The following is a 24,056-nucleotide window of genomic DNA, read 5'->3' on the forward strand; positions in this document are numbered from 1 at the left end:
CGTCATGATTCAATCATATGCCTTTTTCCTCCACCCTAGGTTGCAAAAGCAACGTTTGAAAATTAGGAAGTGCCAGAATTAAGACTGCCTATGCAACGTTAATTCTGTTCCCTGCATGCATTCTGATACAATCTTTAATTATATGATCACATACTATTTTTCCACCTGTCCCCCTGCTTCATTCAATGCACAGGATGGACAGTGCTCAGGGAATGAGACAGCTGCTCCATATTTTTATCATCATCATTCAATTAGTGATCCCTGCCGTATTTACTGTACCCCATCCAAAACCTGCACTGAATACTGAATCATTCATTTCCTTGTAGTCTTTTCTATGGCACTCATTGCTTTTGTCTCTGAGTGTTTCACAAACATTAAATTTAATCTTAACAACCTTCCGGGAAACAAGTATTAGTATCCCCATTTTGCAGAGGGGGAAACTAAAACTAAGACAGTGACTTTCCTGAGGCAGTGAATCAGCAGCATCTCTTATTGATCTTTTGTTTTATGTTATTAGATACAGGAGGGGGCAGATCTCTAGCTGGTGTCAATTGGCAATGGCTCTATTGACTTCAGTGAAACTATGGCTAGTTTACACCCACTGAAGATCTGGCCCAAGGTTTTTATTTAACAAGTATTGTTTCCTTCTTCCTTCTTTCCTTTCTTTCTTTTTTGTAAAATCTGGCTGATTTTTATGTTGCTGGAAACACATTGAACTGAACATATTTTGGGTATATTAATTTCTTAGAAAACAAAGACATTAGTACCTCTGCAGTCAGTTTTACTTTTATATGACTGACATTGTATCTTGTTTTCTGAAGAGACCAACATTTAGAGGCAGTATTTGAGTGACCCAGGTCAAATAATTGAGCGCTACACATAAGTGGAGTCCACTGTAATTGATAATACCTTCCTTTTTCATGGCATTGAATTCTATGCAAGACAATTTATATTATATAATAGGGCAGATTGCCCCTCCAAGTTAAAGCTGTGGTGATTCCCCCACCCCAGGAAATGGTGTGTTGTTCCCCTCCATGTCAAAACTAGCACCTCTACAAGAGACCAAAGCCCTTCCGGTCACACTCCCCGTGGCTACAGCTGTCCCTGGGACAAGGATAGAGAGCTGTGTGGAAAGGTACACCTCTACCCTGGCCTTCCAAGTCATCTTGTTCCCCAGAGCAGACCCTGAATACACTGAAAGCCTGTGCAAGGTCTCTATGGGGAAAGAAACATTGTTGCAGACACTTCCATGCATGGATGGTCCCTTCCCCGTGGGTCTCAAGGGCCTAATATGGTCCTGTGTCAGTAACAGAACTCTCTTCAGAGGAGATGGTGTCAAGTTGCTCCTTTGTCTTAAGTGCAGAGCAGCCCTGAGGGATTTCTGAAGAACAAGTCTAACACAGCCATAAAATTTCTCCCCTCCCATGCTGTACAGTTATTACTGTCATATATAGATGCAGACTGAATTGTCTAATGAGAATCCTAGTTTCTTATTACCATTCTTCTGTTCTGGACATAAAATATCTACTAGGGAAATTAGCTTTCCATCAAGATAAGATGTTACCTTCAGCCTAAAATGGATATGTGGTTTTCTTTAACAACATTTCCTTCCTACTGTGGACTTCTGGAGTTGTTCCTCCCGACTCCTTATGCAGTTCATGATAAAAATTTACATGGCAAATGGTGAGGTTTCCTTTGCTGCATGTTCATGAATTTTTCAAAATGTGTTTAACTTGACTGGTAGACAAATTCCATATTTTTTGTCATGAGACATTCATGGAAATGTTGAAAAATGACCACATTTTACCCATGGGAAAACTTTTCACAAAATGGTCAAGATAATTTAAAAAACAACAACAACCAGGCCTACAAACTCTGGTCTAACCAAGTTATGCTTGGTGAAAGAGTAGTTCTATCTGCATTGTGAACCTTGGGGCTGCTCTATCTCACATTTAGGTACCTATGGTCCCAAGTGGCTGTTCTGGCAACTGATTTAGGGATGCTCCAGTCATGTCCCCCATTCCTCGGTTACTCCTTTTATATCAGAGGCTAGAAGTGCTGTACACTCCTCAAGCAGTGCAAAGGAGTCCATAGCAGAATGAAGGAGCTCACCTTAAGTTTAACTTTTAAAAAAGTATATTTGGCATATTGGCTTTGGTTGTTTGTGTGTGTGTGTGTAAATATAAAAAAAAAATATGGTTTCTCTTTTTCTAGGAATACACCATAGATATAATTTTTGCCCAGACTTGGTATGATAGTCGCCTAAAGTTTAACAGCTCAATGAAAGTGCTTATGCTTAATAGCAATATGGTTGGAAAAATTTGGATTCCAGACACTTTCTTCCGTAACTCAAGAAAATCTGATGCTCATTGGATCACAACTCCAAATCGTTTGCTTCGAATCTGGAGTGATGGACGAGTATTGTATACTCTGAGGTAAGGGCTCATGAACTGGATGCAAAGGAGCTCTTCATTAATATTTTCACTCATTGTTATATTCTGCAATCCATTACAATTAAACCTATTGATTTTACAACTTTAATAACAATTGCAACTGGCAGAAATAAATGAATTATCATTACTAATATTGTGAATGGGACTTTGAAAGAATTATAGTAAGAAGTAACTTCCAGGTCGCTTTTGGTTTCAAAGTTCAGAGGCTCAGAAACAGACGTGGAGATGAATAAGTTGTGGCTTAGTCAAGTGGAACATAAAATATATGCTGTTGTAATGTACTGCTCAACAAGAAATTAAATAGGAGCAGGGGGCAGATTTGTTTTATTTAGGTACAAGAAGACAGTAAAGATAAATAAGATTAATGTAATGCGACAAGCCAATACCGTAATTTGTGTTTAACTCTTCAAGTGTCACAATTCCAGCTGTACACTGGACAGCAGACTTACTGGACTGAATTGAACTCTTAACTGTCCCCTATAGCTATTTTGCACAAAATTATATTTGAATAAAAGAAAGCACTCAGTTAAAATATTAGTCAAAAATACTTTATTTATATATATGGGGTAGGAGTGCCCATTATGGGAAACAGTTGTTTGCCAGTATAGGAAAGTATCCTGTAATAACCCTTTAGAAGGAAAAATAATCTAACATGATTTAAAAGGACACTGTTAACTTGATTTTTTAAAATGTCTTATTTTGAAGAGTGCAGTTTTCTGATAGAGCCTTCTGATGGAGCCCTCTTTAAAGAGTATATCCTCTTTTGCAGAATTTCCTGTATAGAGTTTTATGTTCATCTGCTAATGTTTAAAATGTTTGTTAGCTTTTTTGAGCACCACCACCAAACCTGCTCAGATCCATGTCTTCTACTGTCTTCCAGCCAGCTTGCTGCCTGTCCAATTGCAGTTCCAGGTTTGCTGCTGCTGTTTCTGGTTAATATTCTTTTAGAAGGCCTAGGGAAGAGCACTCATGTAAGCTGTCCACGAGCAGTGGATGAGAGTGATGTCACCAAGCTAGAGTATGAGACAGGAACTATAATCAACCTTCAGCAAAACCCAGTGCTGTCCAATGTACACATTTGTATCAGGGAAAAAGATGGCCTGAATTTGGCCTAAAGTGGAAGTAAATGGAGAAAAGCAAAGTTCATATGATAGCGAATGATGGAGCAACAACAGGATCTGACAACACATCACGCCATTTGGCTACAATACCCCTATTGGCCTTCACCACTTCCCTTTTGGCACTTTATGGAGCAGGATTGGTACTTCTTCACCCTCAACTTCATAGGCAGGCTGATTTTCTGCCTCCCCTGAAATTGGTCAGCTGATCTCTTCAAGACACCCATCTGTGATCCCAAACCTAATTTGGGTTGTCTTAAATAAAAGCTGGTTTTATTGGTTAACTATCCAAAAAGAACAAATAACAGAAAAGAAAACACAGGGAATAAATGCATGTACTGTAGTTGGCTACTTAAAAAAAAGCAAACAAACAAAAAAAAACCCCATCACCTGGTGGATACAAAACTTTCAAATTGAAATATAGTATGTTTTCTGCAGCATGGTAGAAGTCCTTTCCTTCTTGCATCCTGAAGTCTAACCATCTGTCTCAACTGGTCAGGTCAGATTTCCAGAAAGGCCCCAAAGAAGTGTGTATATAAAATAGCAACTTACTTCACAGTCCTATTTTGCTTGCCAGCTTCTCCCCCAGCACCCCTCCAAAAACACAGGGATATTTAAGCATGGTATTACTCTCAGAAATCAGTTTACCTGACTCCTATCAAAAAGAAGGGGAGATTTAATTGCACAAATAGCAGTTAGGTGCCTAATTCCCAGTGGAAGTTAATGGGAGCTGCGTGCCTAACTTGTGCCTTTGAAAGTTTTCTGCATAGATGTAAGGTATAATTTTCAAAAGCCCCTAAATGACTCAGCAGCCTAACTCTTATTTTCTGGAGTTATTTAGGGCACTTATCTTCTTGACAATATTACTCCTGGGCATCTTCTCTTTAAGAGTCTGATCTTTCTACTTCTGTTGGGGGGGAGGGATAGCTCAGTGGTTTGAGCATTGGCCTGCTAAACCCAGGGTTGTGAGTTCAATCCTTGAGGGGGCCATTTAGGGATCAGGGCAAAAATTGGGGATTGGTCCTGCTTTGAGCAGGGGGCTGGACTAGATGACCTCCTGAGGTCCCTTCCAACCCTGATATTCTAGTACCACTAGTTTCATTGGAACTACCTACATGAGTAAGATCTGCAGGATGGGGCCCTATGTACACAATTCCACTATTGCACATCTAGACATCAGGCATAATGATTCTGAATCCCACCTTAAGAGAAGCCATTAGAGTAGGTTATTAGGTGGTCTAATATATAACCATCTATCAATGGCTTTCACATAAAGAACATGTGGTTTAAGACTTCCAGAGCGTGCTGTGGAGGGAGCACAGCTCCAGCTCCTCTGCTATGCTGGTGGAGAGCTCTCCCAGTCTTGGGTAAGTGGCACTTTTCTACAACTCCCCCTCCTCTTTGGTTAGTGAGGGGAGAACTGCTCCTCCTATTTTAATCAGCTCATACTAGTGAAGAGCTGAAAGGACACAAAAATAGAATGGCATACTCGATATACCTTGTGTGTAGCATAACTGGTCATGCAAACTAGCATGACCAGACACACGGGTCTTCAAGTAGTATTTGGTGATGGATACCATTCTTTAGAAATGATATTGAATACTTTTTGTACATGGTCAGTTGCCTATCCCTAATACACATTCACTGGCCAAAACAACTTGCATGTACTCTAATATGTAGTACAAAGGGTCTAGGTGCTTGAACATAACCTCACTCATAAAACTTTTTCTTCTAATTAGGTTGACAATTAATGCTGAATGTTATCTTCAGCTTCATAACTTTCCTATGGATGAGCATTCCTGTCCTCTGGAGTTTTCAAGCTGTAGGTGGTAAAATACTTCATAATTTTATTTTCTATTATTTAAATTCAGACACTGTTGATTGATAGGCTGAAAAGCAGCAGGTCCGTGATTGCACATTAAATTCTTGCAGAACAGAAAACAATTAGCTGTTTATAGTTTGCTTAGTCTTCCCTTGAATTGAATGAATGTTACACTTCATTTCACTGCAACTTTAAAAGGTTAAAAATAATCCTACCACTTAGGGGCCTGATACAAAGCCCACTGGAGTCAACAGCCATCTGCTCATTGACTTCTTGGGGCTTTGGATCAGATCTTAGGAGAGGAAGAAATATATATAATCTGCAAAATTTATCAGCGTTTAAGTGACTACATGTAGTATATTTGACAGTATAAAATTACAGGATCAGGTCACAACAAAGTAACACTTAATCACCACAACTAGGCCCACTGTATAAAAGGATTAAGGCCTGTTTTACAGTGCCCTCCTCCTACCAGACCTAGTTTGGCTCTTGCTGAGTCACTCACTTCCTGGGTTAATTCTAACTAAACTCTCAAGGAATTCATGGAAGCAGTTTCCAGCAGGGTTAGTTGTTTGATCTAAGCTTTCTTAACAAACAAAAACAAAACCTTGCAGACTCTTCCCTCAAATGTCTGTGCAGGCTGAGTCATCCCTTCCCCAAGTCTGTTCTTTGCACCGGTAACTCCAGTGACCAAAGTTTCCTTGCTCTAAGCTCAGAGCCTCAGCCATAAATGATTCCACATAGTATCCCTTCTGCCCATTTGGAGCAAATCATATCTGCAGTAGCTCCAGTAGCAGTCCACTGGAAGCACTGTCCCTGGTCTCAGCTTTCTGGAGGGTATTGCAATCCCTGCCTCCATTTCCTGCTGCCCTCTTTTATAAGGGTCAGCTAACTAAGTTCCAGACCTTTCTCAGATGCAGAGAGTGGGGCTAATCATCCAGCTGCAGGCCTCTGCCCCCAGAGGAATACTATCCCTGATACCTTCACATAACCACCTGCCTTGAGTGGGCCTGTCATGGCACTTACCACAGGGCCTACTGTGTTCTTCAGTTCTTGAAAGCAAGCCTGTATTCCAATGGTCCTTCCTAGGCCAATACTCTATTCTAAATTGAAAGAGTTGAAAGTCTAAGTACCAACTTGTCACATGGGCATTTGAGTCCTTTATGATTTGGAGCCATCTTAATGCCACATGGAAAGGGTGTTACAAACAGATAATATCTCAGTGCCTTTACAGCCTAGTGTATGGCCAGGCATTCCTTCTCAAAGGACAGAGTACTGGGTTTCCTGGGCTAAGAGTTTTCTACTTATGTAAAGGGCAGGGTGCTCTTCTGCATGGAAACTTTGGGGTAGCACTGCACCTACAGTGTAATGCAAGACGTCTGTTTGTAGGATGCATTCTCAAGTGAAATCGGGGCTATGGAACACTGGCTTGTTGCAGAGAATCTGCCGAGAATTTTCCGAAATGCTTGATCACGCTGGGGGGACCCTGTGACTTGTCCAGGGGCTGACTTTTTTAAAACCAGGTTGGTAAGCGATGCAGTTAATAGGGCAAAGTTGGGCACAAATCTTCTATAATACTCTGTTAGGTCTAGGAAGGCCCAGACCTGCTTTTTGATTCTTTGTTTGGGGGTGTTTGTTAGGGCCTCAACTTTGTCAACTAGGCATCGTACCTTCTTGTTCCCTACTAGATGGAAAAAAATATTTTTTTCCTTTCCCCACTTTGCAGTTCTTTGGGTTTGCTGTTAAATGGGCTTCCTGTAGGGCTTGAAAGACAGCTGCTAGGCTCTGGAGGTGGGTGGGCCAGTCCCAACTGTATACCATCATCTCATCTAGGCAGGCCATGGCATAGTGATGATGGGACCATAAAACCTGATCCATTAGCTTATGACAAGTAGATGGAGCCTCATGCAACCTAAAGGGCATGGTAACAAATTGGAATAGGCCCACTGGCGTAGAAAAGGTTGTTTGTTGTTTTCCTTGGGAATCGAGAGCAAGGGGAATGTGCCAATAGCCCTTTTGTTAGATCTAATGTTGTTATAAAACAAGCTTCACTGAGACAATCTAGCAGATCATTGACTCGGGGCATCGGCTAGGTATCAAATTCAGAAATGGCATTTTTCTGATAGAAATCTATATCAAATTGAATGGTCCCATTCAGCTTTAGTACTAGAACTACCAAAGTATACCAGGAGATACAGGAATCCTTAATGACTCCCAATCTTAACATTTCCTGTACTTTCTGAATGAATGGGTTTTTCACCTTCTGGGATTTGATATGATTACTGAATGGGCTTGGCCCCTAGCCCTATGTGGATGTAGTGAGGCACCATGGAGGTTTGTTCCAGTAATAGGGAGAACACCTCCTTTTAAGATCTTAGGGGGTTGTTTATTTGCCTTCTCTGCCCATTAGACAGTCCCTTCCCAAGTGATACCTCCTTTATCCCAATTTTGGCTGAGGCACCAGATCCTCTTCTCCCTCCTCCAGGTGGATACAAGGCTTTCCTGTACCTTCCAGGGTTTTAACAGGTTTACATGATAAATATGCCTTGTTTTTTCTGGTCTGGGCTGTAAATTTCATAATCTGCGGGTCTCACCTGATGGAGTACTTCATATGGGTCCTGCCTTTTGGCCAAGAGCTCGTATTCCCAGCTGGCAAGGAGCAGGGGCACTTGGTCTCCCGGTTGGAATTCCTTAGCTCTAGCCCCTTTATGATATTGCTGCATCTGGGTCTGTTGGGCCTAAGAGAGGTTAGTTTGGGCAAAGAGGCACAAGAGTTCTTATCTTTCCCTCATTTAACTGACATATTGGAGGACACTGGTAGGTTGAGCTTCCTAAGACTCCCTAACTAAGTTCAACATTCCTTGAGGCTGTCTCCCTTAAAGAAGCTCAAAAGGAAAGAAGCCCATGGAGGCTTGTGGTACTTCTTGTATCGCAAACAACAAATATTAGGGGGAGCAGCTAGTGCCAGTGTTTGGCCTCGGTTCCCACAGGCTTGTTTAACGTGTTCTTGAGGACCTTACTGAACCTCTCCACCTGACCATCAGCCTGAGGAAGATAAACTGCTGGAGTAGTCACACTTTCAACAGTGCCCAAACTTGTCACTTGATCAGTGACTACTTCCAATGGAAGGCCAGCTTAGGAAACCAGTTGGTGTAGCTCTCGCTCCAGGATGGAGGCAAAGGTGTTTCATAAGGGAATTGCCTCTGAATGTTGGGTGATAGTCCACAAGAACCCAAATGAACTTGTGACGTCAATCACTCTTTTACAGAGGGCCTATTATATCAATCCCTACCTGCTCACAGTGGGTTGTGATGAGGGTAGGGGTATGAGAGTGGCCTGGCCCTGACCCTTTGGGGCTCCTTTTGGTAAGCAGGGCATGGCAAGCAGAAATCAGCTGCCTCTCTACATATCTCCAGTTAACAGAATTGAGCTAACAATCTTTCTTGGGTTTTCACCTTACCCAGATGTCCAGCCATGGGAAGAGTATGGACTAGTCATAGGAACTCCTGCTTGGCAGATTTGGGGACTAGGAGTGGATCTCTGGGTTCTTTAGTTTATAGGTGTCTCTCTACCCAGTTCAGAATTTCATCCCATAATTCAAAGCAGGGAAACTGGTGAGATGTGTGTTCAAAAGTAACTGTCCTGTTGGCAGCAGTGACTTGGCTGAAACCTTCCTGAAGTGTTTGGTCATCATCCTGAGCTGCCACAATATTAAAGGTGTCACTCAAGACACTGTAGTCAAAGATGGGAAGGGTATCTGCAGTGTCCATGGGTAAGTGATAACATACAGACTGTTGGGATGTTCCCTTCACAGAGTTTACCCTTTGGGAAGGTCCTTCTCCAGGCTCCATGGAGTCAGCTCCAGGACAGGCTTAGGCTTGTGCTTGATCCTGAGTCTTCCCTGAATATCTTTGTGAGCTCTGGGCCCTTCACGAGACTTCAAAAAGATTGGATTGAGCAATGGGCAATAGATCCTAGCATCCTCAGAAGGGGTCTTTTCTTGAGGTAGGGGGTCTGGGTTGGAGGGAACTGATTCTCCTTCCAGGAGAGTCAGAAGACATTTCCAGTCACATCCCAGGATCACTATCCAGGGTAGGTAATCACCACTCTACCTGGAAGTGCCCTGACTGATCTGCTAACTGCAAAACAAATGAGGCCATTGGGTATGTACAGATTTCTCCATGAATGCAGGAAATTCAGATGGATCACTCTGGATCCAGGGCTTTGGGTGAGACTAAGTCCCTTTGAAGTAGAGTTTGTCCACACCACAAGTCTATAAATCCCTCCACCCTGTTTGTCCCTATTTTTATAGGGACCATGAAAAGCCTTGGGGTCAGTCCTAATGGTTGGTTTGGAGTCTCACCTGCTTGGCCAAAGAGGCATCCTAAAAAGTCATATTCCATCACAGGGAATTCCCGTTGGCTCTGCCTAGGTTGCCCAGAATGATAACATATCAGGCCCTTCATGGGACGGTTGTGGTGGTCCCTTGAAAGTCTGGGACTTTGGAGCCCCTATTCCTGGTGTGCCTGTGATGAGCATAAAGTTTCATTCACTCAGGACAGACTAGTACTATGACCCTCGGTGGTTTGGCAGGTTATTGTCCCTTGAAACTGTTCTAAAGAGTGGCCAGCCCTCAGGGGGACTGGATTTCCTACTCCTAGGCAATTTGGCCTCCAAAAACCTTTCAGTTGTCTCTAGTGACTTCTGAATGGATGTCGGGTAAAACTGTCAAACCCAGCTTTGAACACTATAGGGAGAATGTTCAGGTATTTTTGTAGGACAGTATTGTCCATAAGCTCCGCCACAGTCTTTGTCTCTGGGGTTAGCCATCAGGTAGCAGAGTCCTAAAGCTGTGGAGCTACTTGCCTGGGGACATGCTCCTTTAAGAAATGGCTCTGGCTGAAATTTCTTTTGATAAGCCTCTGGATTTTGATAAGTCTGTTCCACTCATGCTCTGCCAGCTGGGCTTCCTGCAGGCATCACTGGGTGGCCAGAAGTGCCATCTGGAACTTCCTTTCATTCTCTGTATGCTGTTGATTCACCATTATTTGGAGTATCTTCTCCATAGCCCTTCTTGATGGAAGGGGTTCAGGTCAGGCCCCTGTTTGGGCTCTACTTGTAAACAAATTGGGGCCTGTCTTAAAGCACCCTCCTCCTACCAGCATTGTTCTTGCTGAGTCACTCACTCACTCCCTGGGTTAATTCTGTCTGAGCTCTCTCAGGGAATCCTGGGAAGCAGTTTCTAGTACAGTTAGTCATTTTATCTAAGCCTTCTTAGAAAACAAAAGCAAAACCTTGCAGACTCTTCCCTCAAAAGTCTGTGCAGGCTGAGGAGTCCTTTCATGCCAGTCCTTCCTGCCAGTAACTTCAGTAACTAAAGTTTCCTTGCTCTTACCTCAGACCCTCCCTTCTGTCCATTTGGAGCAATTTCTCTCCACAGTAGCTCCAGTAGCAGTCCATTGGGAGCACCGCCCCAGCCCCTCAGCTTTCTGGTGGGTGCTGCAGTCCCACCTCTCCATTTCCTGCTGCCTTCTTTTATAAGGATCAGAGAATTAAGTTCCAGTACTTTATTAGGTGCAGCAGGTGGAGCAAATCAGCCAGCCAGCTGCAGGCCTCTGATTCCAGAGGAATGGTATCTTTTATACGTTTGCATATTGCTTTCAGTGGGACTAGTTTTTATGAGTAAGAATTACTAACTTACAGGATTATCCCCTTTAGTATAAACTCTGTTAAGCATATAAAATTAATTTGTTCCCAAGGACATTGTGCTACCATTGGTAAAATAAAACACTGAACACATCTAAAGAATTTATTCCTTAATGTACGGTGTAATAGGAGATGAATATAACTACAATGAAACTTCTTAAATGAATACTATTGCTTAATGTTTGCTTCTTCAGTACTTCAACTAAACATGCTTTCACAGCTCAGGCCTGTTCTACATCTAAAACTTAGGTTGACCTAGCTATGCTGCACGGGGGTGTGAAAAAGTCACACCGCTGAGAGATGTAGTTAAGGTGACCTAAACTTCCATGGACCTAGCTACTGTCACTTGAGGGAGGATGGGTAGATTTATTATAGCAGTGGAAAAACCCTTCTGTTGTTGTAGCAAATATCTACGCAGCTGCCGCTGTGCCACGGTAGCATTTGTAGTGTAGACATAACCTCTGTCTTCTGAAAGATTGAATTGGCCTAGTGCACCTAAAACTGGATTAACGCAGTTCTGAATCAGGTCCCAAATATTCAGCATGGAAAGGCAAATAAGTTTCCAAAAGCATTTATACCTTTTAAAGCAAATTAAATATGAAATAAATAAAAGTAGCTACCACATTTAAGCTTTAAATACGCTTCTCAAATTATGCCCCTCTGTTGTATTACATTAAACTATCATTCTAAAGAAACAGAATCAGTACAAGCTAAACATTTTCATATTTGAATATTGCATTATTAATTTGAGACATACATTTTCCTTAAATGTCTGTATTCTCTATCATTTTGGTCGGTAGTACATTTAGCCACACTTAAAACTGAGACATTTGCAGGCTAAAGCTTAATAGTACATCAGGTATGTTATGGAGCAGTTGTTTTCTGACCCAGTTATTTGGGTTGTATCTAATTTCAGAGATCACAAGTGAAAGCATTCTTTGCTGTATACTGTGAATGAATACTTGGTTTGGTCTACTTTGTTCTAGATGGATACCCCAGAAATGAAATTGAATACAAATGGAAGAAAACCTCTGTTGCAGTCGCAGATCCCAAATACTGGAGATTGTACCAGTTTGCATTTGTAGGGTTACGAAATACAACTGAAATTTCTCATACTCTGTCTGGTATGGAAAAATCTGATGTTTTCTTGCATGCATTTAGAGGATTAGCAGCCTACGCACTTTCATTCTTTGCCTAAATTGTGCAAGGAACCATTTAGTTGTTGTGTGCGCTACTAATGTCTAGGGCAAAACAGAATTGCAGCTGACCTGTTTTAATGGATAAAAGTCCTTTGGCAGCTTTGTTTAAAAGGAAAGTACATTATGTTTCCCATTGTAAATTTTACAACATGGTATGTATTTGGAACAAGAATACCAAAAATTATGGGATAGAAAACCACTTGCAATGTCTAATTAGAATTGTGGGCTTTTTCCTCGTAGGGGACTATATTATCATGACAATCTTCTTTGATCTGAGCAGACGTATGGGATACTTTACTATTCAGACATACATTCCTTGTATACTAACAGTTGTTCTTTCATGGGTCTCATTTTGGATTAATAAAGACGCTGTGCCTGCAAGGACATCATTAGGTATGTATGTTCCCCATGCATAAAAATCTTCAGAGAGAAATAAACTAATCAAAAATATCCATGGCTTTAAAATTATGATTCTGGGCTTGCCCCAGGGGACACCACAGCAGAGACTGAAAATCCTCAGGGAATCTTGATCCAACCCCCCTGGATCTGTAGCTGTGCACATAGAGGAGTTTTCTATATATTCTCTTCTTATCATCCAGCATGAGGGCAGCGTGATCAATGATTAGGCTGAGGCATGATTTTGCTGCAGTGAGAGTTGCAGAACACAGGGGCAGTTAATCCAGGAAGATTAACTAATACCAGTTTTTAACCTATCTGTGTCTTTATTGGCCTGGGACCACAAGTTTTCTGTTCTCTGGCTTCTTTCTCAGAGAGCAAGTCACCCTTTTCTGTATGCAGAAGGGGAAGGACCTTTAAACATAACAGTTGTTCCTGTCTACATATGCCTGATTCTCCTCTCACACCTGGACAAATTGGGAGTAACTCAACTGAAATTAATGACGGAGTTAAACTTGTGTGAGAGCAGAATTAAGCCCCATTTCTGTTATTTCCATGGTTTTGCTGTGCTCCATGTCACGGAGCAGATTTGAGACTATCAGTCTAAATATATTATAGCCTTTCAATATTGGCTCTGTTTTAACATTTGGTTAAGGCACTCATCCGAGCTCATTTAATTAAATCAGTTTAAGAATAGTAGTAGTCAAAACAGTTTCTAATTTTAGTGGTATTAAAGAAACCATATTTACTCTTGTTAACATGTTGCAGTTATTTATGCTCTCTTCAGAAGTACTGGTTTATCAGAATAAATACTTTCACTCTGTAGGAGAACACTTGCAAATTTGGTTACAAAGAAATATCATTATTCAATATACTACTATTTACCTACTGGAGTATGAGTAACAGGAGTTTACTGACAGCATTAATGTACAGGAAGAACACAGGAAGATCTAGATTTTTTTAAAAAGTGATGAATTTTTTCACTTAGTTCTATGCTATTTAATTAACAAAAAGTTCCATAAAATGTTAGTGAATAGAGTTTAAAACCTAATGATTTGACATGTCTCATGATATTTAGAATCTATATAAATTACCTCTAAAGTATAGTATTTAAACCTCAGCGTGGGCACAGTCTGAAAAGAGAATGTAAATATGGCATCCTATGTTCCCGATTCATTGTCTCTTGCCAACTGCATATTCAATTTGTTCACTTTACAAGGTGTTTCTTCTAAACTGCCAGCCCTGAAAACTTACCCTAGGATATGACAATCAAGCTAGTATTTTTCCAGCTCTCATATCAGCAACAGTAATGCTGTTCCAACTAAAATGTATTTCAGGTATGTCATAGAGGTTTATAGTACTGCACTATAACTCATGCCAGTTGGGTTAGTTACTGTTGACTGATGTGTAAGCAGTAAAGAACCCTGGTTGACTGTCAGATCCCAGGATGATTTTACTGACTGGCAGATGGAGTGGTGTGGTGGTGGTGGTCAAAGATTTTACTTGTAAATGGAGCTAATTTGATATGAAATCATTGGGGCGGGGGAGAGACACAAACCAGAATACCCCATCATGCTGTTTTTTTAGAGTTACTCTTCTGAGTATAACCACACTTTAACTCTATTTGACAAACAAAGCTCCTGTGCTAAAGTTTATTTCGATCATTAAAGGGCTGAACTATGAGGAAACTGTGTTGCATCCATGGGGACAGAGGAGCAATCCAGACACCTCTTGTCCCGACCCCATCGCCACTTGTGAGCGGCCATTCCATAGCTTCACAATAGCTACGTCTCTACTGCTTTCATTGTGAGGAACACTGGGAACGTTTGCTACTGTTCCGTCTTCCCCTATGGAACAGGACTCTGAAACTAGAACAGTGGGAGGGTACAAGACCATGCCCATCCTTTACCCACTAGCTGTTGCAGTAGGAATGGTGCACTGAAGAGGGGGACTTGCTAATGGATGGAGCTGACTGCTCACCCCACCCACATGTATGGCAGAACCTTGGCAGAAATTGTGCCTTTCCAAAGCACAGTGGTTCAGATTTTTGAAGGCACCTAAAGATGCACATAGGCGCCTAATGGGTTTTTTAAAAAACACCTATGGGAGGTTGGCATTTTTGAAAATCCCACTAGATACTTATCTGCATTGTCATGTGTGCCAATGTGAAATTGGAGTAGCCCTTGCATTCTAAAGTTAATCATGAGGCAGAAAATATAATACAAAATTGTTGTATTACATTAATGAAGTGTGATTTGGTGCGGATTTTGAATATATAGTTACTAAAGCCAGCTCTTCTGTGTGATTGGTTCATATGTCAAAGGCTGAGCAGCGAGTCTTAAGTGGAATGGCTCTTCTAGGAATTAGAACTTTCATAGAGATGAAGGCCAGAAAGGATCATTAGATCATCCAGTCTGACCTCCTGTATATCAAGGGCCATTACATTTCACCCAGTTAACCCTTTCTTCTGAAGAATCGATGCTTGAGTAGTGCACCTTTTCCCTAGATATTAACATTTGTTCCTTATTCACATTTAAAAATATTTAAAATCTGAATAACATTACGCTGTATAAAATGTTGAAAATTTCACAGTCCTTTACAATTTATTTAACTCTGCAGTGTGTGGGAGAACAGAGAGGATTTGAACCGAGGCTAAAATCATCTCGCTCTCTATAGCCCCGGTCTTGCCATTGGATCCATGGGGATGGACTCTTGTGCTGGCACATATATTTGTTCTCATGTGGAGCCTTATGAAAGTCAGTAGGCTGTGTGTAGGTGGAAGAGTCAGTTTGCTCAGATCCGATTGTTATGTTGGGGAACACTGGGCCAGTTTGATTGCTTTGTTACTCAAGGGAATAAATTAAATGCTTCACAACTAAATCTGTCTGTAGGATCACTTATTGAAATACCTCCCTTTGTTTCTGTTTTTGAACAGGTATTACTACAGTACTGACTATGACAACACTAAGTACAATTGCTAGGAAATCTCTCCCCAAGGTTTCATATGTGACAGCAATGGACCTTTTTGTTTCAGTTTGCTTCATTTTTGTGTTTGCTGCCTTGATGGAATATGGCACCTTGCATTACTTCACCAGCAACAAAAAAGGGAACAAAGAGAAAGAGAAGTCATCAAAACACAAGCCAGCTGTAAGTTTAAGCAATTTGGGAAAAGCCTGCTCAGTTGTAATGTCTGTATTTTATTTTTTACAAAAAGTTATTTTTTATTTGTATTATCATAACACCTGGGAGTCTAGTCATGGACCAGGAACCCATTGTGCTAGGTGCTGTATAAACACTGAACAAAAAGATAGTCCCTGCCCCAAGAAGCTTGCAATCTAAAGGGAACGTTTAACAGGCTAGCTGGCAAACTGCGAGGCTAACAGTCAAAGGTAGTTAACATGACAGCCTTTCACCCTTGGATTCATTTCCTGATAATGGCACAAATGAACATGAATGTAGGCTCATCCTACTCTCTAGTGGATATAAGTTAAGCCAAAAAGCAGTTGAACGTAATTTTTCATGGCTTCAATGGAGAAACCCAGTGCTTCATCAGGATCCACTGAAGATTCAGCATGTGTGCAGGGTCCATGCTAACACATCTAGTCCCAGGATCAGGGCACAATACTGCAGAAGCAGAGGTGTTGTAGATGGATTGAGGTTATGAGGACACTTGCATAGAAAACATTATATTCAACTTCAGCCAGAATTCTTTATTCCTTGCTTTCGTGAAAAGCAAATTCCATAGCCTCATTCAAGGATTTTTTTTAATTGAATCAACACCCTGGTATTAAAGTCTGAGATTTGTTGAGTGTGAAGCTCCACACAGCAGAAGTACAGGAACAAATATTAATGAAGCGCGTGTTCTAATATATAAAACCTGTTCAGTATACTTTTCAAAGAATCTAATACTAGCAAAGAGGAAAAATACTTCAAACTAAACTTTACATTTACAAAACATTGAGATAAAGGCATTGAATATCTTGTGCATTGAAACACAAACTGAAATAGCCTTATTTCATAATAATTGAAGCTTGGTCACCACTTTCTTTGGGAAACCTGGCAGGAGGACAAGGATGACAAGGAAGAGGCAGGAAAATGCCCCAAAGCTACCTTGCTGCAAAGCCCCCTTCCAAATCATTGAATTAGAAGAAGGTACAGCTGGGTGGCAATACCACTGCACAGGTGACTGACACCTCCTGCTTTTTTCCTCCAGCTTGAGGCAATCAGAGAATGACAGATAGAGCATCCTTTCGTGACCAGATCAAAGAAAAAGTTTCTAGATATTGAAGGTGAACATTGCTGTTAAGATCAGGTTCTCTAATGTGGCTGAACTGTGTTTGGGATAGGTCTAGGATGGAGTGAGGGGGAATGTAATTTTAAGTCACCTTTGCAGCCCCATGATTCTAGGGCAGTCCAGCCCAATCAGGGAGCCATGGGAGCAGCAGGGGAAAGGAAGGCTTGGGATCTCTTCGACCGAACTGGTAGGAGGACATGCAGTCACAGATGGAAGGGGAGCCTAAGCTTAATTGATGGGGGGTGACAAAGATAGAGGCTGCAGGTGATGGTGTGTCTGAGCTTCACTTTTAGGGCATGACTCCAGGGCGGTCACTGCAATATGTGTCTACTGGTCACAGTAGACTGAAACAGGAAGGGAAGCTCTCAACGTACCAAGGAGGAAAGGGAGCTCTGGGGGAATGCTGCCTACCCAAGGAAGAGAAACTGCCCTTCACTTTAACCTAGCTAATCTGCATCCGTCACCAGTGGGGCTGAATGCATCCCATGTATTTTAATAATAGAAGTAATAAGAATCTCTTCTTTCCCAGCCTATGGGAAAAAGAGTTGGTTAATTTTATATATTTTTTCCATAACAACCTTTTATTAGTATTAAATGTCTTCTAATATCAGAGTCAAAATATCTAAACATCTCTTTTGAAATAGCAGCTGACCAATATCCATTAAAGTAACGGAGGTGCATTGATATAGAATTCCCTTTACTTTACCCAGACTTTACTGAATTTGCTTTCATAAACTAAGCATTTGTGTGATATTCTGCCAAATGATACAAGACTTACAGCACCTAAAGCAATATAAAATATACAGTATTGGTGAGGCATACATAGAATCAATTATTGAATGTGTAGCTAGAGATTTATCTAAGATGAGAACCAATGATACAATATCTAGAACACTATTTAGTTATGTGTTTTCCTTTATAAATGTGCTTTGTTTCTTATGGTCTGAGAAATGCATACATCTGTTCATCCAGATTTCTTCAAACGTGTTTATAGCAAACTAAAAATATCTGAGAGCTCATATTTGCTAAGTGATTAATCTGAAAATAGAGGAATAATTTTTTTAATTTCATGTATTAGTTATAAAATACCAATCTAATGAAAAATATAGTTTTTGCTCAGTGACATTGTTTAAATGCAGTGAGTTTTCTAATTCCAAATAGAACAATTAAACTAGCAATCTATTTAATTACAGAGAAGCCATACAGTTACAAACCCTGATGTTTCTTCAACTGCCTTTCTTCAAGTTCTCTATTAATTCCTTTTTTTCCTTCTGATTATGGGTGTACTATTTTAAAACCAATTTAATTAAAAAAAATCAGTTTAATTCTTTATGAAAAGTTTTCATTCATACTTGTTCTGGAAAGATGGCTTATAGGAGTCTATTTCCAGGTGGGTATTTAGTAAGAGATTACTACTCCTGGAGTTTACTCCAAGAAGATGCTGATAATATAGCATTTTATCAGAGGTCAAGATTTTGCAGCTGATTAGAACTGTGTTTATTCTACAGAATACTTACTAACATGCAGGGGCAGGAAGTGGGTCCATCAACAGCATTTTACTTCATTGGTTAGTATTCACATAGCCCTTTCAGTGACGGTTGTAGGGCTAAGTTAATTTTCATGCCCAGAGAAAAGTTATCTGAGTCATTATAAAAGAGGTTACTTTTTCCCTTCAGTGAACATAATACACATTTAATAATCCCAAAAGGGTAAACATAATAAAATATTAATATGCAGGATATCATTATGCAATATATAAATATATAACCATGGCATATAAATAAGCAAAAGGATACATCTTGTCTGTATATTCTCACAACAGCAAGATTACTACAATATATGGAGCTGAAAACATATTTCCATGAATAAAGGAGTTTGAATGAAGAGTTATTGTCTTAGCAACACTGAATTGGTAAATGGCTCTCTGAAAGTATAATATTCATGAAGTTAAAAATTTCCCAGGATGTGGGAAATAGGCTGAGTAACAAAGTTCCATATTTAAAAAGTTCCTTGTTATGTGTCAGATGGATGCATATTACACAAAAGACACAGTAGGGAAATTTCAAGCAGCAAGGTGTATGCAGTGTTGTTCTTACCGTATCAGTCCCAGGATTAGTGAGACAAGGTGGTGAGAATATCTTTTATTAGACTAATTTCTGCTGATGAGAGAGACAAGCTTTCCAGCTTACACTGAGTTCTTCTTCAGGTCTGGGAAACGTACGTGCTGATTTACACCAGCTAAGGATCTGGCCTTTCCTTAGCTCTAGATTTTAATGTTTACTTTTTTCTTTTTACGGTTTTCTTTTATTCTGAGCTTTTCTGCTCTTTTCTCTCCCCTTTCTCATTCTCAAGCTATTTCTTTTTTCCCTTATGCTATGTTTTCTTTTTTGTTGTTGTCCCCAGTGATTCTCCCTCCTTTGAAACTCTGTGCTATGGAACATTCCAATTATTTTCATTCACTTCTTTGAGTCCATTGGTGGAACATTCTCATGACTAGACTGATCACAGTTGTGTGACTCAGGTCTCTCATTCCTTCTCCATCTCCTGAATGAGTTTGAGGACATCGCATCTCCAGCGTTCTCAACGCTTTGCTGGCCTAAGGAGAGAAAGACCAGTAGTGGTTGTACAGCCTGATTCTTCCACATGTTGTGTTCTTTGCTGTGGCTGTCTCAGTCATATATTGGAGCAAAAGGAGCATTTTAGATTGTGCACACTATTTTTTGTAAATGGCACTTACCCTGGTGGACATGTGCTGCCTTTATATCTTCCAGGCTAGACACAGATTAAACTGTATCTTGCTCCTAAAGGTGGGACATACCTCTTCCACTCTCTTAAATCCATTTGCTTCTTCTTCTTCTACTGTTCCATCTTTCACTTACTGACATGCTTAAACCATAACCTCTTCTCCTACAAAATTTGAACTTTATGAGCAAGAAAATCTCAGAGCAAGGGACCTAGACATGCTTCAGATACCCTTTTATTCTTGCCTAAAAATAAAAGTATCAAGCCATTACATATTGTAACTGTTTGGGTAAGTTATGTGTGTGTTCCTTTACTGGATAGAATTAGAACTGCTCAACAGAGCATCTGAAACCTTTGCTTTGGGTAGTTTCAAGATTCTTGGGTATCTTTTTACACAAATAGTCAGGACACCTCTGGCACTGAATAGCTGTGCCATCTTGGATAAATGACTTGACAGCTCTGGGCCTAAATTTTCCCTTTTATAATGCAGGTATAATAATACTTAACTGTCTTACAGAGGTGCTGTGAGGCCATAATTAATTAACGAGATTATTGAATGTGGAAAGGTATACACTGTTCTGACCACAAAACAAGGAGTCCGGTGGCACTTTAAAGACTAACAGATTTGTTTGAGCATAAGCTTTCGTGGGTAAAAACCTTTCTTCTTGAGATGCATGAGTGAAAGTTACAGATGCAGACATAAATATACTGACACATGAAGAGAAGGAAGTTACCTCACAAGTGGAGAACCAGTGCTGACAGGGCCAGTTCGATCAGGGTGGATGTAGCCCACTCCCAAGAATAAATGAGGTGTCAATTCCAGGAGAGGCAAAGCTGCTTCTGTAATGAGCCAGCAACTCCTGGTCTCTATTCAAGCCCAAATTAATGGTGTTAAATTTGCAAATGAATTTTAGTTCTACTGTTCTGACAGTTTTGTGCTTCTGCTGCTTAACACTTTAATACATTTTTGAATTATTTCATAGAATATCAGGGTTGGAAGGGACCTCAGGAGGTCATCTAGTCCAACCCCCTGCTCAAAGCAGGACCTAATCCCCAACTAAACCATCCCAGTCAGGGCTTTGTCAAGCCTGACCTTAAAAACCTCTAAGGAAGGAGATTCCACCACCTCCCTAGGTAACCCATTCCAGTGCTTCACCACCCTCCTAATGAAAAAGTTTTTCCTAATATCCAACTTAAACCTTCCCCACTGCAACTTGAGACCATTACTCATCATTCTGTCATCTGGTACCAGTGAGAACAGTCTAGATCCATACTCTTTGGAACCCCCTTTCAGGTAGTTGAAAGCAGCTATCAAATCCCCCCTCATTCTTCTCTTCTGCAGACAAAATAATCCCAGTTCCTTCAGCTTCTCCTCATAAATCATGTGCTCCAGACCCCTAATCATTTTTGTTGCCCTCCGCTGGACTCTTTCCAATTTTTCCACATCCTTCTTGTAGTGTGGGGTCCAAAACGGGACACAGTACTCCAGATGAGGCCTCACCAATGCCAAATAGAGGGGAACGATCTCGTCCCTCGATCTGCTGGCAATGCTCCTACTTATACATCCCAAAATGCCATTGGCCTTCTTGGCAACAAGGGCACACTGTTGACTCATATCCAGCTTCTCGTCCGCTGTAACCCCTAGGTCCTTTTCTGCAGAACTGCTGCCTAGCCACTCGGTCCCTAGTCTGTAGCAGTGCATGGGATTCTTCCTTCTTAAGTGCAGGACTCTGCACTTGGCCTTGTTGAACCTCAGATTTCTTTTGGCCCAATCCTCTAATTTGTCTGGGTCCCTCTTTATCCTATCCCTACCCTCCAGTATATCTACCACTCCCAGTTTAGTGTCATCTGTAAACTTGCTAAGGGTGCAATCCACACCATCCTCCAGATTATTAATAAAGATATTGAACAAAACCAGCCCCAGGACTGACCCTTGGGGCACTCTGCTTTATACCAGCTGCCAACTAGACATGGAGCCATTGATCATTACCCATTGAGCCCGACAATCTAGCCAGCTTTCTAGTCACCTTATAGTCCATTCATCCAGCCCATACATCTTTAATTTGCTGGCAAGAATGAGTAGTCAGTTAAAAGAAAAAAGCATTTTATTTCTGTACATTCCATAGAAGTAAAAGCTGAAAGGAGTGGTTTTGGTTATTTTCCTCATGACAAAGTTTAGAGACCTCACCCCCCACTGCACCCTTTATGCAGCCCTCACCACTGTTCCTCAAATTTTACACCACTGAAACCAATGGAGTCAGGTTGGTGCAAAACCAGGGTAGCCCTATAATGAATCAGGCCCTGTATCTTTCTACTTATTGGTTTAAAATAGTGTGATAAGATGGCCGATGTTAGTCTGGTGGGTCCTGCACTTTTCTTGGCAGGGAGCTAAGATGCCACCCCTTTCCCCTGTTCTTGGGGCATCAATAGCCCCACTAGTGGCCCAGGAAGGTGGTAAAGGAGGGAAGCAGGGGAGGGGTCTGGGTTTGCTCCTTATTCTGAGCCCCAGCCCCCTCTCAACTCCTGTGCGTTCTTACCCTCTTCCCCCTTGGGTGGGGTACCTACAGTCCTTAGATGCTGGGGAAGGGAGTCTCCCTCCCCTACTGGGGCAGGGTCCCCTTTACTTCAGTTCTCTGATTTTCCAAGTCTCACAGCACACCTGCAAGCTCCAGTCCTCTCACCTTCCTCCTCCCCTGTCTGCCTGAAGCAGGGGGTTTTATTAGGTTCCTAACAGGACCTTAATTGACTGCAGGTGCTCCAATTAACCTGCAGCCACCTTCCGTAGTCTACAGGGAACCACGCCTTAATTAGCCTTGAGCTTATATATTTCCCCTCTAGCACTCTCCCACTGCTCCCTGGTCCTCTTGTATCACAGTAGTAATAAACATTAAAGTTGAACTGCAGCTTTTATTTCTCATTTAAAAACAAACCTTATTTGTATAATTGAAATGCGGGGAGAAACCTCTAAATGTTGATTGCTAATATAGTTAGATTTGTATTTTCACAAAATTGGAGACAATTAATTCCTTCAGGATAATAATTAGCTCCTGTCCAAAAATGAGAAATAGCAGTCTCTGCAAAATGGCCGTGCTTATGATAAAGTTGATATAAAATATTAAAATACATTATTTAAATAATGTTTCTGGAGGCTTTGGACAGTGCCAGTGACTGCTGGCCATTGTACCACTTCAGTACCAACTCTAGGAGATTACTGGCTGCAAGGATGCACTGGCACAAATCACTCTCTTAGCAAGGAATCGGAGACCTACACAATGTTCAAGGTAGAGCCTTGTAAGTGGTGAAACAGCACCCCAAAAGTGCAAGGTCCCAAATGACTTTGCTTCCCATGTCTGTTATTGGCCATCTTGTATGTTTGTTTGCTTGCCCCCACCACGTGCACCCACAAATCTTTCAGAGAGGTTCCCTTCCATATTTTCAGGTACTAGGGATATAAATGCTTTCATTGCAAATTTGTGCTCTCTTGGTCTATCTTCTAAATGTATTTCTTTCCATTGCTTTCTGCCTCATTCCTGTTCAGTATACCAAGGTGCTAAATCAAAGTGCTGGAAGAGGAAAGGGAACACATATGAGCATTATATAGGGATAATATGAAGGATCACCATTTTTTTTCTGCCTAAAAATGCGGAAGGAGACACCAAATCTGAGGTTGGAAGAAACAAGGAGAGTGAACAAGAGGACAAATGAGGAGTGTGGGGTTGAGGTTGGAAAGAGGACAGACTAGGGAATGAAGAAGAGTGGGAAAACACGTGATAGAGGAATGATGGGGAAAGGAACCAGGGGACTGAAGGTGAGAAATAACATGAAAAAAAGGAGACTAGTAGAAGGAGGAAAGAGTAAGTAAATAGTGTGAGTAAGAAGAAGAAAATTCAGGACAGTAGAACAGAACATCCTTTGTATAGTGCATTATTTATTATTTATTATTTACTTTATTATTATATAATATCAGGTGATAGGGCTTCCATCACTTACCTGATGAGATTATCTACATAACATATTTTACCAGGTTGTAGCAAGGTTGCCTTTCTGTGCGGCACATGTCCATTCAACACAGTTAACACATGGTGCCATATTAATCACTGGTTCAATTTCACTGACTTGAATAGAGTTCTGATGGGGAAGAATTTGGCTCTTGGTTCCTAACTGCCTGGGTCTACCATTCACCAACTTTAATTCCAGAAGAGACCATTAGATCATTTAGTTTGACCTCCTGTGTATAAAGGCCATTAAACTTTCATACAGTTACCACTGTATTGAGCCTAATAACTTATTTGGCTAAAGTATATCTTCCGGAAAGGCATCCAGGCT

The 24,056-nt window shown here is 41.0% G+C and overlaps 1 protein-coding gene across 3 annotated transcripts in view; it reads left to right on the top strand.

Moving 5' to 3' along the window:
- GABRG1 (gamma-aminobutyric acid type A receptor subunit gamma1) overlaps positions 1-24,056 on the top strand; it is a 75,276-nt gene that overhangs the window by 45,816 nt on the left and 5,404 nt on the right. The window contains exons 4-8 of one of the 3 annotated variants that reach the window (XM_043544409.1): positions 2,215-2,435; positions 5,311-5,393; positions 12,086-12,223; positions 12,539-12,691; positions 15,729-15,841. In XM_043544409.1, the coding sequence (XP_043400344.1) occupies positions 2,215-2,435; positions 5,311-5,393; positions 12,086-12,223; positions 12,539-12,691; positions 15,729-15,841 (708 nt within the window). Of the gene's footprint in view, positions 1-2,214; positions 2,436-5,310; positions 5,394-12,085; positions 12,224-12,538; positions 12,692-15,629; positions 15,842-24,056 lie in introns of all 3 variants that reach the window. The other 2 variants (XM_007069343.3, XM_043544408.1) reach the window with 2 other exon arrangements.

Source organism: Chelonia mydas, chromosome 4 (assembly GCF_015237465.2).
Source record: "Chelonia mydas isolate rCheMyd1 chromosome 4, rCheMyd1.pri.v2, whole genome shotgun sequence".
NCBI lineage: Eukaryota > Metazoa > Chordata > Testudines > Cheloniidae > Chelonia > Chelonia mydas.